The 13,854-nt window shown below is 37.8% G+C and overlaps 1 protein-coding gene across 1 annotated transcript in view; it reads left to right on the forward strand.

The window, feature by feature from the left end:
* The window catches only part of puf (ubiquitinyl hydrolase 1 puf), an 870,156-nt gene that overhangs the window by 314,797 nt on the left and 541,505 nt on the right, over positions 1 to 13,854 (forward strand). Inside the window, exons 17-18 of the mRNA XM_068225443.1 lie at positions 1,885 to 2,248; positions 12,014 to 12,202. Coding sequence (XP_068081544.1) covers positions 1,885 to 2,248; positions 12,014 to 12,202 — 553 coding nt within the window. The remainder of the gene's footprint in view (positions 1 to 1,884; positions 2,249 to 12,013; positions 12,203 to 13,854) is intronic.

Consider the following 13,854-nt stretch of genomic DNA (forward strand, 5'->3'; position numbering starts at 1 on the left):
TGAAACTACTTTTTATGCTAGGGCTTAACGTCATTCTATATTTGGGTCCTGACACTACAAGTCATTCCTGTTTACTTTTTAAAGTGAGCAGAAGAAAACTATTACTGAAAATCTATGTCCTTAAATATGTTGGTTTTTACTGATTTCAAATTCTTTACAATTCTTTACACAACTTCAAAACTAAGCTATTTTTGATTTACACTCTTTTTAAGTCCCGACACAGAAGAAAATCTCTGGTAATTTTACAGTGTATGCAACAGTAGAAATGTAAAAGGAGGGTAGCAGCTCCGATCACAAACCAATAAATCCGCAACGAAATAGTGGATTACGGAACAGAATTCCAATCATTTAATCTACCGCTGAAAATAAAATTACCAGGGTAGATCTATTTTAAGACCTTCGAACAGAAAGTGAAACATAATATAAATTAACTAAAAATAACACAAATACAGATGTGAACATTGTTTGAACACATTTCATATTTTGTCACTACATTTCCCACAATAACTCCTCTTCTTTGAATTCAAAACTCACGACTGTTTTATTAGCACTTGTTTTCGCAACTCTACAAATAATTATATTTCCGCACCGGCTTCTCTTTTTTCTCTTTTCTGATCAACTTTCTTTCCTGGGTGTGTTGTAGGTGCGCTTCTGAGCCCCGGCATTGCTATAGATTCTAGGGGTGGTGGTAGTGGTTGTGGTGGTGAAATACTTCAAATTATACCTGGGTCATAAGTTGAATAAGAAGCCACTCCTTGCTCATTTTCCTCCTGTGATATTATTAGAAATATTTACAAATGCAATTATAATTCATGTTGTACAGTAATTATAAATATTTTAGCTGTTAGTAGAATTATTTATTTTTTCATGACTTTTTTCTTGCCTTGCAGTCTGTTTATTGATGGAATTGAGTCACTCTCCATTATATCCAGTAATTCCTTTTCCCACGATTTTAGGTGGACTGGTTTGTTTCGTGTTCTTTTCAAGCCTGTTTTTGTTTAATTCCGTTTTTCATATTTTGAATTCTTTTAGACACTTGACCTTCAGATAATTTTATCCCAAATTTATTTCTTGTTTCCTGGATGATCACCTGCAATGATGCTCTTTTTTGAACATCTGGTAGCTGAGATTTTGAAAATAGGATGAGTTGTGACTTCACTACATCCTCCTCCATAGTAACCAACACTTAAAATATTCTGGAAACCATAACCTGCCATTAATTAAAATTTTGTAGAAAGCCGGTTTCATCCATGTTCAGCTCATCATAAGCAGCTATTTTTATGTTTCTTGGCATTACATTGAGACATTTTATCATAATTTCTCAACAAAACTCTCAAAAATGTAATTGATGTGAATCTTCTATAAATCACCAACACTACTGCCACGCAAAATTTAACATCAGTGTCATCAGCCGGTTTCACGAGAAAATATATTTACACTATTGATGCCATCAAAAGATTACAACAAACACCCATGAAATGTCCGCACAACAACCTACCTCACTGCGCCTCAGTTCCCAGAAGTATGTGTCAGCGAGCGTCAGTTCACACTCAGAACATTGAGTAAAGATTCATGCAGTGCACGAGATGTTATGCATGCCGTTTATCAGTTGAGTGTTTCCCCTCTTCCATTAGCGAGCAGAAACTCTGAGTAAGCAGTTCACTTTTATGCATATCGCCCAAGGAGACATGGCAGTGAATGAAGAGGTGAAGATTCTCTTTGCCGTTGTGCTTTTGGGTTTGTTCTTGTTCCTGTTGTAATTGCATTTACTTATTATGTTTTCCTTTTCATGTTTTCGTCTGACGGTAAGTGTTGAATCTATTATCTAGGTATTATGAAAATGAGTGTGTGTGTGTAAACTAATCTGTAATTCTTGGTTTTCAGATATGCATACCATTTACGAAGATGGGCTTTAGAAGGCCAAGGAGTTGGTAGTCATGTGCAGCTTCCACTCGGAGAACGTGGATGCATGCCTTTGCGTGTGGTAATCCAACCTGCTGGCGTTGCTGAGAAAGCGACATTGGAGTTACTGAGTGGTGATTATGTTGCTGATTTGCGTGCTGAAGTAGTCACATGGTGGGAAGGCTTGCAGTCCAGGACGAGTGGTGGAGATGCTGGCAGTGGCAACACTCCAGTCTTGGGTTCATTACTTTCGGAAGGACCCATTCGCATGATCACACAGGGTCAGGAACTCACTACAGAGTTTGATGAGAAAACATTGCAAGAAATGGGATTCAAAGATCTTCAGGTTATTATGCTAGATTTGACCTATTTGTAATATATCTTGAATGTGTTTATATATACTGTATGCCCTTCCTTTAGTCCTATTTCCTGATACAGGTTCGCGGATGGGATGAGATGAAATGAAATGGCATGTTTCTGTGGTTGGATGTCCTTCCTGTTGCAAACCTCAGTTGAGGAGCTAATAAAGATGCAATGAATGATGGCGAAAGAAATTGGGTAAGGAGTTGACGGTGGCCTATGAATAGGAAATGTCACAGTGTTTGCTTGGAAGTGAAAATGGGAAACCACAGGAAACCATTCTCAGGACAGCTGATGGTGGGCTTTGAACCGGTTCAACTCCCGAATGCAGAGATGGTTCTGTATCCCTTGAGCACATTAACACAAGCGGCCATCATTGTTGATACCGTATGTTTGTATGTTCCAAGCCAGACTACTTTATAGTCATATTATTGCAATTCAAGTTGTTGTTGTTTATTATGGCTAGCCTGGATTCCAATCCATCAGCTTTCTTGCGTTCCAGTATAGTTGGGTGAGGTTTCCTGAAGTTCTGGCTGTCACATCAAGTTTGCTGCAATGTAGCAGGTGTTCCTTATTCATTTTGCTTCCAGGGTCATGGCAAAGTGTTTATTTTTTAGATCTCAGTATGATGATTTGTTTCATATGAGCTGCAAGACAGTCGTGGCCAGTGTTAAGTCTAAAGACTACAGCTTCTCTTCTTGGTTTTATTTTATACTGATCCCATTTAGCATCAATATCCTTCCGTAATTTGGTTTCTGCTGTTTTCTTTGCCATTTCTTCATGCATGTTTTTAATAGTAATTTTCAGAATCCTTTTTGCTGACAAAATCAGTCTGACTGGTAGGTTGTTGTAGTGTGGTACCTTTTATGGCTAATCTAGCTGCCTCTTCATTACCTGTTATTTCAACATGGGAAGGAATCCGCTGAAATGAGATCTGTTTGTAGAGTCTTTGGAGGGTTTTTATCATACATAGAATTTCTTTCATTTCTTTATTTTGAAATTATTTGTCGAGACGGCTTGGATGGCTGCTTTTGAATCTGTAAGGATAAAAAATTTTTGGTAATCATTGTTTCTGCCTAATAACTGTTGTAGTGCATGGGAAATTGCTTTTATCTCTGCATCAAAATTTGTTTTGTTGTGGCTTTACTGGGAAGTGGAATAAGAAGAGAGATGAATGTATTCCTGCCCCAGTTCTGTTTTCCTTATTCTGTGAACCAACGGTATATATGTTTAGCCATTGATTAGACAAATATCTTTCTTCTATTGTATAGATCATATCGTGAACAGTCTTTCTTGCAGGCCTCTTCTAGCAAAGTAAGATCTGGATGTCGTTGCTCACGTCCGCATCATACCTTAAGCTGTACGTGTCCCCTGGGTGGTGCTCAACAAGTAACAATTTTGGCAAAAAAGTTCCAGAATATTATTGTAATTCAAAACAGTGTATTAAAAAACCATCAACCCTCATTATTTCCTTATTGACTTTTCCCCATTTTTCATTGTTATCATCGTAATCATCATAATCATCATTGTCATCAGTCGCTCTACTCATGCTGAGCATTGTTACCTCACTTCTTCGCTCTCTTAATGTTATCGTTTACCGGGCGAGTTGGTCGTGCGGTTAGGAACGTGCAGCTGTGAGCTTGCATCCGGTAGATAGTGGGTTCGAACCCCACTGTCAGCAGCCCTGAAGATGGTTTTCTGTGCTTTCCCATGTTTACACCAGGTAAATGCTGGGGCTGTACCTTAATTAAAGCCATGGCCACTTCCTTCCCATTCCTAGGCCTTTCCTGTCCCATCACCATAAGACCTATCTGTGTCGGTGCGACGTAAAGCAAATAGCAAAAAAAAATATTATCGCATCCCTGACGAGACATTGTCCATCAGAGCAGGCTTCAATTCTTTGTAGTGTAAGGAGGAGAAGCAGGCTGATGATCTTTGTTTGATCGAACCATCTACCCATTGGTCTGATGACCTAGGTGTTAGGCTCTTTAAAATAACAATCACAGTGTACTTGCTTAATATTTGTAATGTTTAACTTCCAACTTGGAACAAATTGAAAGAGGCTCATTTATACCTGTACCTGAATTGCTGTAGCAGAGAGATGATGATGATGATGAATACTTAAAAGGTAAATTTTGAATCTAGTTTTCCATTACTTCAAAATAAAGTTGAAAGGAATATTAGAAGGGGTGCATGAATTGAAATGTAGGCATAAGGTTGATGAACAAGATAGTAGAAATTAATTCCTTCACACACCGGTCGAGTTGGTTGTGCAGTTAGGAGCATGCACCTATGAGTTTGCATCTGGGATAGTGGGTTCGAATCCCACTTTTGGCAGCCCTGAAGATGGTTTTCTGTGGTTTCCCATTTTCACACCAGACAAATGCTGGGGATGTACCTTAATTAAGGCCACGGCCGTTTCCTTCCAACTCCTAGGCCTTTCCTATCCCATCATCGCCATAAGACCTACCTGTGTCGGTGCGACATGAAGCCAATAGCAGAAAAGGAAGAAATTCCTTCACTTGCAATGATGAACATAATGAATCATGGTAAGATGTCAATAGGGTTGCCACATAGACCTGGTGGCAGGCCTGGAGATGAGTTGTATTTATATAATTGGGGGCACATATCTGAAACAAGATTTTTACTGACACTACTAACGCTACCATGAACCAAATAGTACTTGTAAAATATTAGTGTTACAAATGTCTACCTTATTATTCATACTTTTTGAGAACCGTAAGAAGAGTCTTCTTTCGACAGCCATTTTGTAGAAATCTTGACAGGTCATTTTGAAGTTTGCTAATATAGCATTTTTTTTTTTGCACAGGTTAAGCTCCTGTTCAATACATCAAGTATTCTATACTTAAAATGTACTTCTATGCAGATTTCAACCCTTTTGGGTCATCTTCAGTAGAAACCATTTGTACATAAGGAATGGATGTGTGGTCTACATCTACTAATGTGTAGTCCTTGTCTTAAATGAGTTCATGATCTTAAAAAGGTTATAGTAGTTAAAAATTATTTATGTTTGCGCTAATTTTCCATTTGTCTTTAGTAATATTTCTTGTTGTTTTGAATAATTGAATGTCGGCTAACAGGAAAAGACAGCTGTAATAAATGTCTCGTATAAAAGTTAGCTACCAATAGAGAACTTCAGATGGCAATAAATATTGCAGTGTTAGGATTGCCTGTAAACAAAAGGGGGTCAAATTAATTTAATGGAAAAGAGAAGAAATTATAGAAGTGTTGACTAAGTGTTGTTAAATAATAAATGACAAAGTGAGCCCCCGTTGCCCAGTCGAACGGCCTGCTTTTGTGTGTGGTCTAGTGCGAATTGAGATGCTTGTTGGGTGCAGAGGATTGGAGCTCTTTAGGGGAGGGGAGGGCAAGCCTGGAGAAGTTAGGAGGGTTGGTAAAGGGAGACCATATGTTGTTGGATGTGCGTTTACATAGAAATGCAATAAAAATTTTGTACAGTAAATTTAACTTTTCATTTATTTAATTTAGATTATATTCTGGATTAATACATTGATCTATATGAATATGTATGTTTTCTAATATGTTAAGCAAGGGGCCTTTTTGTGCAAAACAAAGGGTCTTTAAATCTTCATTAAATAACATATACCGGTATTTATGGTTGAAGTCTTTCATGTGTATGCTCATACCTGAAAAACTGTTGTATTTGATGACATTTAAATGCTCTTGATATCTTATTGTAAAATTTCTGCTTGTCCAATATAGGAAGCTTTACAGGATTGACATTTGATTTATTATTATTATTATTATTATTATTATTAATGGAATGAGGGTTAAAAAGTATATTGGAGTTAGTGTTGTTTGTTTTAAATGTTATTTTAAATACAGTGGGTTTTTTTTTTTTGAAGATGCTAGTAATCTGGTAAATGTTATTGTTATTTAAAAGTGGTTGAATTTGTATTACTGCGTAATCAATTGGTACTGGCAGCATTCTTATATACATTCACTAATGGTTAACACAGATCAGATGTCTGTCAATTTTGAAATGCTGCTTGACAACACTGTAAACAGAAAGGGGAAATCCTCTGTAATGGTAAGAACTGACAGCAGTGAAAAGTAAGGATCTAGGGTCATGTTGCATTTATTTGGAGACTAGCTGATGTACCCGTGCTTCGCTACGGAATTCTACATTGTATACAGAATTCTAGGTTAGGTAGTGTACACGTGAGCAAGGTTGTATTACATTGCATAGCTCTTAACATTACCCTAGAAACGCGACGGCTAAGTCACCAAACCTCTCTTCTCATACGAAGACTGGGTTAGGAAGTTTTCATTGTAAGAGTAGGCCCGCTTGCCTACTATCAATCACAGTCAAGTTGGGGAGTTTCCATTATAATTTGTAGACACTCAATCTCCACCTGCCTTTAAAGACTTTCTAGTAGTTTTCCCAACTGAAATGAACATTGGGCATTATGTCATTACAATGACGTCAGCAGGAATGGCACGATTAAAATGAATACTTTCATATGAAATACTCGATCAAATGAAAAACCACACATTTTCTCACTTTTAACGAACAGTAATGCGTTGCTGATCTAACAGTCCAAAGTTCCAGAGCTGGAATGACCAAGCCGCAGACAGCCGTGATACGTGAAAACTCTTCATTTCTTTTCAGCGGCGGAGGGTCGAATAGTGGAGAGTCCCAGGCCAATAAACTATGCTCTTTTGCTAATCTGTTTCCTAAGAGTACACGATGAATTGGAACGTCTCATTTCACTACACTGGCGGCGGAAAGAACTATCTGACTTGTAGGCAAATTCTTCCTCCAAGCCAGAGGAGAAACCCCCTCTTCACTGCCAATTTGGAATAAAATGAATATAGAATTCAATGAAAATGAAGGGAAAGAAGCTTTTCTTAAGAAACAGCTCTTTTCAGGGTTGAATTTTGTTATTTAGTGAATAGTGGTGCTATAATTTGAAATAGGCCTAAATTGTAATTCCAGACCACGTCATACTACTGCTGCTACTACTACTACTACTACTACTACTACTACTACTACTTCTGCTACTACTACTATTACTACTACTACTACTTCTGCTACTACTACTATTACTACTACTACTACTACTACTACTACTACTACTAAGTGAGCCTTTACCTTAAATGTGCACACTGCTCATTCAAAACAGCGCGTCAGAGTAGGGGTCGAATGGCTGGAATACAATGATGAACCAGTGTGTTACGTACCAGCAGTATCAGGAAATGTATGAACCAGAGGAATGGCATGCAAAAGAAGAAAGTTTTCTAACTCCTCAGCTATTTCCTCCCACTATTCAGTCAGGCTGTTATACTTGATACGCAGCAGTAATCCCATCTATTGGAGTTGAGTGGCAGCATAAGAGACAAAGAACATCACAGCAAACAATGGACAATATAATGTTATTGTTGATCAATGTTAAGAGCTTTCGATATTGTAGGCCTTCACATTTAGTTTTCTTCCGACTCTGAAATACCACTCTTATCATAGTTGGTACGGTAAAACTAAATAAAATAAAATGATCAGAAATTGTATTCTCTCTAACTTTTGTTATGTAGTACCTACTTTTCGATAACATAGGTACTTAAACATTAAATATTTGATGCCTTCCCCATAACTACAATTTCATCCAGGGTGAATAAAATTGTTTATAGCTTAGACCAGGGCCTCTCAAACGCCCAAAATCTCACGCGTGCAGATAGAGGCACAAGAGCTCCGTGCACTGTGCATCGCTGCCGCTCGGCATGGCTCGGATCAACGCTTTGTCTCTGGGCTACTCGACTAAGCTCGGCTCAACTCGCCTATACTCGGCTCAAGTCAGCCCGGATTTGGAGCGCTACGGCGCAAGTGGGGCAGAGGGAGACAGGCGTGAGGAAAGAGAGAGTAAGCGCTATTGCTCCAAATCGAGGAGTGGGGGGTCTGCACTCTGGTCAACCAAGCCAAGTCGTCTTTTGCACCGTGCACAGTGCATGCACCACGCGCATGCACCCTGAGAGGCCCTGGCTTATACTGTACTGTAGTTTCTTATTCGCCAACTCTATATACCGATTTTCATTAAATTCTGCTCACCCATTTTCTCGTGGCTTGGCGTTGATATGGACATAGCAACAAAAATACAAATTCACGAATATCTCTGTTATCATAACAGGTACGGTAAAAATGTATAAGACATAAATGATCGGAAATTCATTTTTATATAATTTTAGTTATCTAATATTTATCGATAGGACCACTAATGGTGTAAATATTTGAGAATTAAATTTCAGGCTTCCCATAAACTACCATTTCACTCAGCACGAACAAAATAATTTATAGAATAGATAGTAGTGGTTCATACCCCTACTTTACATACAAATTTTCATTAAATTCCCTTTAGCCGTTTTCTCGTGATGCGTGTACATACAGGCAGACAGACAGACAGACAGACAGACAGACAGAAATTACGGAAAATTGAAAAGTGCATTTCCTTGCTATTGTGGACATGACCGATACAGAAATACCATTCTTTTCAAATTCTGAGCAATGTACAGACAAAACTCTTATTTTATATATATATAGGTGGACAAGAACTACTACCTTACATGATTAAAAAAAAAAGTAAAATTTATTTTAGCTTATGAAATCTTAGCCCATTTCTTTCAGAAACAGAAGTACAATAGAGCTTTTACCATAAATTGTCCATACGACAAAACTTTCATGCAATAACATATCCATAAGGTCAGAAAGTTCACCTAATATAATAATTTAATTATTGTATAACTCATAAAACTGATACAACTATGTACATGCAGAAAATATGTATTTTTTTGTGCAGTACCTTAGTAATTTAGTTTGGTGTGGTTGAGTTTGATGCACTCCACCAGACAGACCCACATCACATTCCTGGCAGCAATGCACCGTTGTCTTCTTTTTGTCATGTTTCAAACATACATTATATAATCTCTGAGGTTTAGATTTCTCAGTTCAGTTTAAGGTGCTGCTTTCCTTATAAAATGTCTCTCTTGCAACCGTGGGACTGTATTATCTGATGCATGCCGGTCTTGGATTATTCGTTCCCCGTCCAAGTGAAAGTATTTCATAAATGAACCTTCCACTAATTGGACCTGATAAAATGACTGCTCAATGTTGGCCCTATAATTTGTATAAATATTATGATTGAACTTAGTATGGTTGAATTCAAGAGTCTTTTGAACTGCTTTGTATACCATTTAGCCATTCTCTTTCTTTCAACTCACTTGAAAATTCCAAGTACTGGTTCCTTCCCACCACTACTCTCATCATTTATCACTGCATCTACCTCAGTCACATCATGTATTTCATTATAACTTCTGCTAATACTGTCATTAATACTCCTGACTAAACTTTCATTGAATTGTGCAAAATTTCAAGCACTTTAGCATCAGTCAAACTACGGCTGGATCTTGCCATTGTACGCGTTGCCTCCCACTGACTGATACAGCCGTAGTTAGACTAGGAGCACCTGGACAAACCTATGATGAATTAGGGAAATAACTTTTATGATGAAACAAACCAACTTGATACATAGTTCAGACAAAAGATTGAGATATTGTCTTTCAGACGAGATATGTACCATTCACAACTGGTTCTCTTATCATATGAAAGGGAGCAGCACTGATTGATACCTATACAGACCGCTGGTGGTGAGTAATGGAAATTACTTTCAAGGCAAGAAAACCAGACAAAACAACAAATAAACTGCAGTCTCAATGTACAAATAGAGTTAAGAACATCACACGAAAAGACATATTTCTCATATCATGATTTCTTTGTTCTTCTGTGGGAAATATTGAAGTAAACTGATTGTAAAATAAATACGGGATTGTACCTCAGACTTGTTCGATAAAAAATTTATCCTTGCACAAACAACTATATTTTAACAAACTATAATTCTTATTTTACTACAGAGAAACCCAACACTTCTTCTTGGAATCAAAACCAGTTGCATATTGATAATCAAAAACTCTTTACATGACAACCATAAATACAAAGCCACGTATGGATCTGTACCACATAGAGGTCAGCGGTTACGGAAGAAAGAGGGGATGGGGGTGTTTATACCATATATCGAGGTTGGCGCTGAAGTTAATTTTTGTATCCTGGTTGTTGTTAGTTGTAGTGGGAATATTGGAAGTTTTCCATTACCTGGATTGCCAGTAAATGTTAGTTGTGTTCTTATTGTAGCTATGGTATTCACTTACCCCGTCTGATTATTCATTCATCCACCCGTTCATCTGTTATAGTTTTTAGTGTTTGATGTTTGACCTCTTTCACATGGTCACAATACGCTATCCACAGAATAATTGGTAAACAACATTTTCTTTGTTTCCATTGAGTTAGATATGTCTTTTCTCACTCGTCCTTTGATGTCTGCTTACACTAAAGCCACGGTATTCAAATCCGCGTGGCATGGGAGCAAATATGCTACAGTGTATCCTATAGGGGAGAGCGTATCATCAGAGCAGTAGGTTTTCTCTACTCTGTTACTCCGAGTAACTTGAAAAAACTTTGATACCTTCATTTTATTCAGGTCACATTTTGTATACTCTCTTTCCTCCTCTGTCTCTGTTTTAGATTTTTTGTCTGAGATACCTGTTCAACTATTAAACTTCTGATTAGCGACGTTATAGGCTTCTTGATTCTCTGATCATTGTGATAACGTACACTATCAAGAACCACAGCATTGTAATAAAATTATTCACAGGCATGAACAATAATTAATCAGGGCTCTTTACCGATAACATGATTAATGTCAAGTTCTCGATCAGATTACCTACAAGAGGAGAGTGAGTGCAGTGAATGCACATAAGTCTCGTCAGTGTACTCATTTGGTCTGTTCTCTTGTCTGTACTGATGAATTTAACATAAGTACTGCGCATGCCAATATTGGAGCTCTCTGTTGGTACTTTACTATGGAATTGGCATTTTTCACTTAAATCCTAATTATTTCAGTAAAGTTGTTAAATAGTGTAGGATGCACTCTAAAATACTATTAATTTTTTTTTAAAGCTTTGCATAAGTTCTCTAATCTGAGAACTTGCTTCTTAATAGTAAAAAATTTGTGATTTTTTCCACAGATTATCCTTTTTGTAAACTCATCACCTTTAGTTAGCTGACAGTGTTCTCTTTTCTTACCCATTGGAGTAGAGAACAATAACTGGTCCTAAGTAAGGGATTGTTTGCCATCTTGCATTACTTTCTTCACCAACTATTGTGATACACCTGTTGTCGCACTGGTAGATTCTACAGCATTACACTTTAATTTATACCATTCTCTCTGAGATTTGTAATGTCACGACATTAATACTCTTTTCATGAGTGTCCTACCCCAACAGGTATTTGAGCAGTATATAGTTGCCATTAACGAGTAATGTTATACAAACCAGAGTATTGTAGAAAGATGTGTGTAATATGCGACAACTCAACAACAAGCTGGTATGAGTACTGAGAAAGAAATGGGTCAAGCACAGTGAAGGAAGGGAAGTGCTGGAAGAGAGAAGGGGAGATACTCTGACTGGGGACATCCGCTGGTTTCTGTGCAGGTAGTTATTCACCTGGAAATGCTATAGCCTTTTATGTCCTCATTTCGAGTCCCCTACTGTTGTTGTTCCCTCCTGTTTATACCAGTATAAATTTTGTGTTAAACATTATTGATGTTGTGTTAGATAAAAAGAACTCTTGGTTTGTTGTTATTTTACATGCATTTTATGTTTACAGCTGGTATTCATCTCGATGGGTGCTTCTCGGCAGCAGAAGAAACGTGATACTGTGGATACACCATCTGCAATGCCACCTCCTCCTCGTGAGAGCTTGCCTACCCTTCTGTTACTTCAGCCACAGTATTTTGAGCAGCTGTTCTGCCTTATGCACACACTGAGTTCTATGAGAACACCAGTTAAAGGAGGGGTAAGGAGTGCATGTATTTATTAATGGATTGTAATATAAATTAAATATTTTATGTTTTTCACTACCATGGTACACTAGCAAGTGGATACTGAATATGTGTGTCTGTCTGTCTGTCTGTCTATTTTTTTCTTTCTCCATCTCTCTTCTGTGGATGTATGTCCTATCCAAGATCTTGGAACAAGTAGTTTTGAAAGACAAATTAAGTCCTATCACCACTTCTTGCCCAACAATGTCAACACGTTAAAGATATTTGGTGACATCCTCGCTGTTTATTTGACAGAATTAAAATGTAGAATAGATCACACATTGGAGTTGTGGTTTCCTTGTCATCTGGTAGAGAAAAACAAGGCATTGAAAATGACATGCAGCACCCTAAATAGTGTCGGATCACAATGCCTGTAACCTGGTAGTTGTGGCTATACAATGATGATAATCGTTATTAAATTGGTTATGTCAGTCTTCGTCCTAACGTTGTCTTGCAGGAGCGGGGTCCATTTCTCAGACCGCAGAATGCCATTTTACCAAGGAAGGTAGTCACGTGGATCAGATAGTGTAACTGTGAGCATGCATCTGGGAAATGGTGGGTTCTTTTCTCTCCGTCTCTGTCAGCATCCTCGAAGATGTTTTTGCATGTAGACTTGATATAAACTCTTGGGCTTTTGCTCTGTCAAGAAAATAAGGTCAAATTCTGTATGCTTTGCAGAGAACTTTGCTCCACGTCTTCAGAAGAAAATCTCGACTATTCACCGAGGAAGACCTCTCTAATAATGAAGGTTTGAATGTAAGAATGCTTTACCGTTGGTCTAGAGGAAGTGGTATGCTCATTCGTCATCAGATGGCTCACTGTTCACTAGCACAGCGCTAGCATTCCAAGTGGGAGCTGACGACACCATCTAAACTCCAATTAAGATGTTTCTTGTTACACCATATGTCTGATGTCGTATCCCCGCCAACAGGTAAAACGCCGAACGGTGAGTGGAATCACCTGATGGCTAACAACAGTACTAACCCCTTCATTGGCGAGTTCAGGCAGACCTCCTGTGCCAGAAAGGTGAGGTTTTTTTTGGAGGAAATTATTTATTTTTAGGAAGCAAGGAATGAGAAACAATTATTAAGGGAACACATTCATATGTTATTCAAAGTTAATAAAAAACTTACTTAACTTTACACTCTAGTTACACTTTTTTTACAGTAGGCCTGTGACATGGTTTCGGAAAATATTGGTATTTTCAGAATACTGTCCTTTGACCAACAGATTTTTATTTCAGGCTTTTGTATTATTCCCACCAACAACATTAACACAATAAACTGCCGAATTTCATAACTGTGCCCTTGCATGCGGAGATTTATTTACAAGTTTTTCAATGCACTTTTAGCATGCAAATTTGTTTCGGTCACTATCAAATTTACAACTTTATCCGTTAGAAACAGTTCAGAACAGTCGCACTCACCTCTGCTAATCATCCAACCCTAACACCAGGATTTCCCATAAATGGATTTATATTAGGTTGCACACTATCCCCTAGCTTACACTTTTTCCACACGAATGTATGTTCAACATTTCCTACCATCACCTTAGCTTCTGACGTAATATCTTATTCACTTTCACTAGAAATACTAAGGTCATCATCCGAAGAATCAATAGAATCATT

The sequence above is a fragment of the Anabrus simplex genome, chromosome 1, assembly GCF_040414725.1.
Source record: "Anabrus simplex isolate iqAnaSimp1 chromosome 1, ASM4041472v1, whole genome shotgun sequence".
Taxonomy (NCBI): Eukaryota; Metazoa; Arthropoda; class Insecta; order Orthoptera; family Tettigoniidae; genus Anabrus; species Anabrus simplex.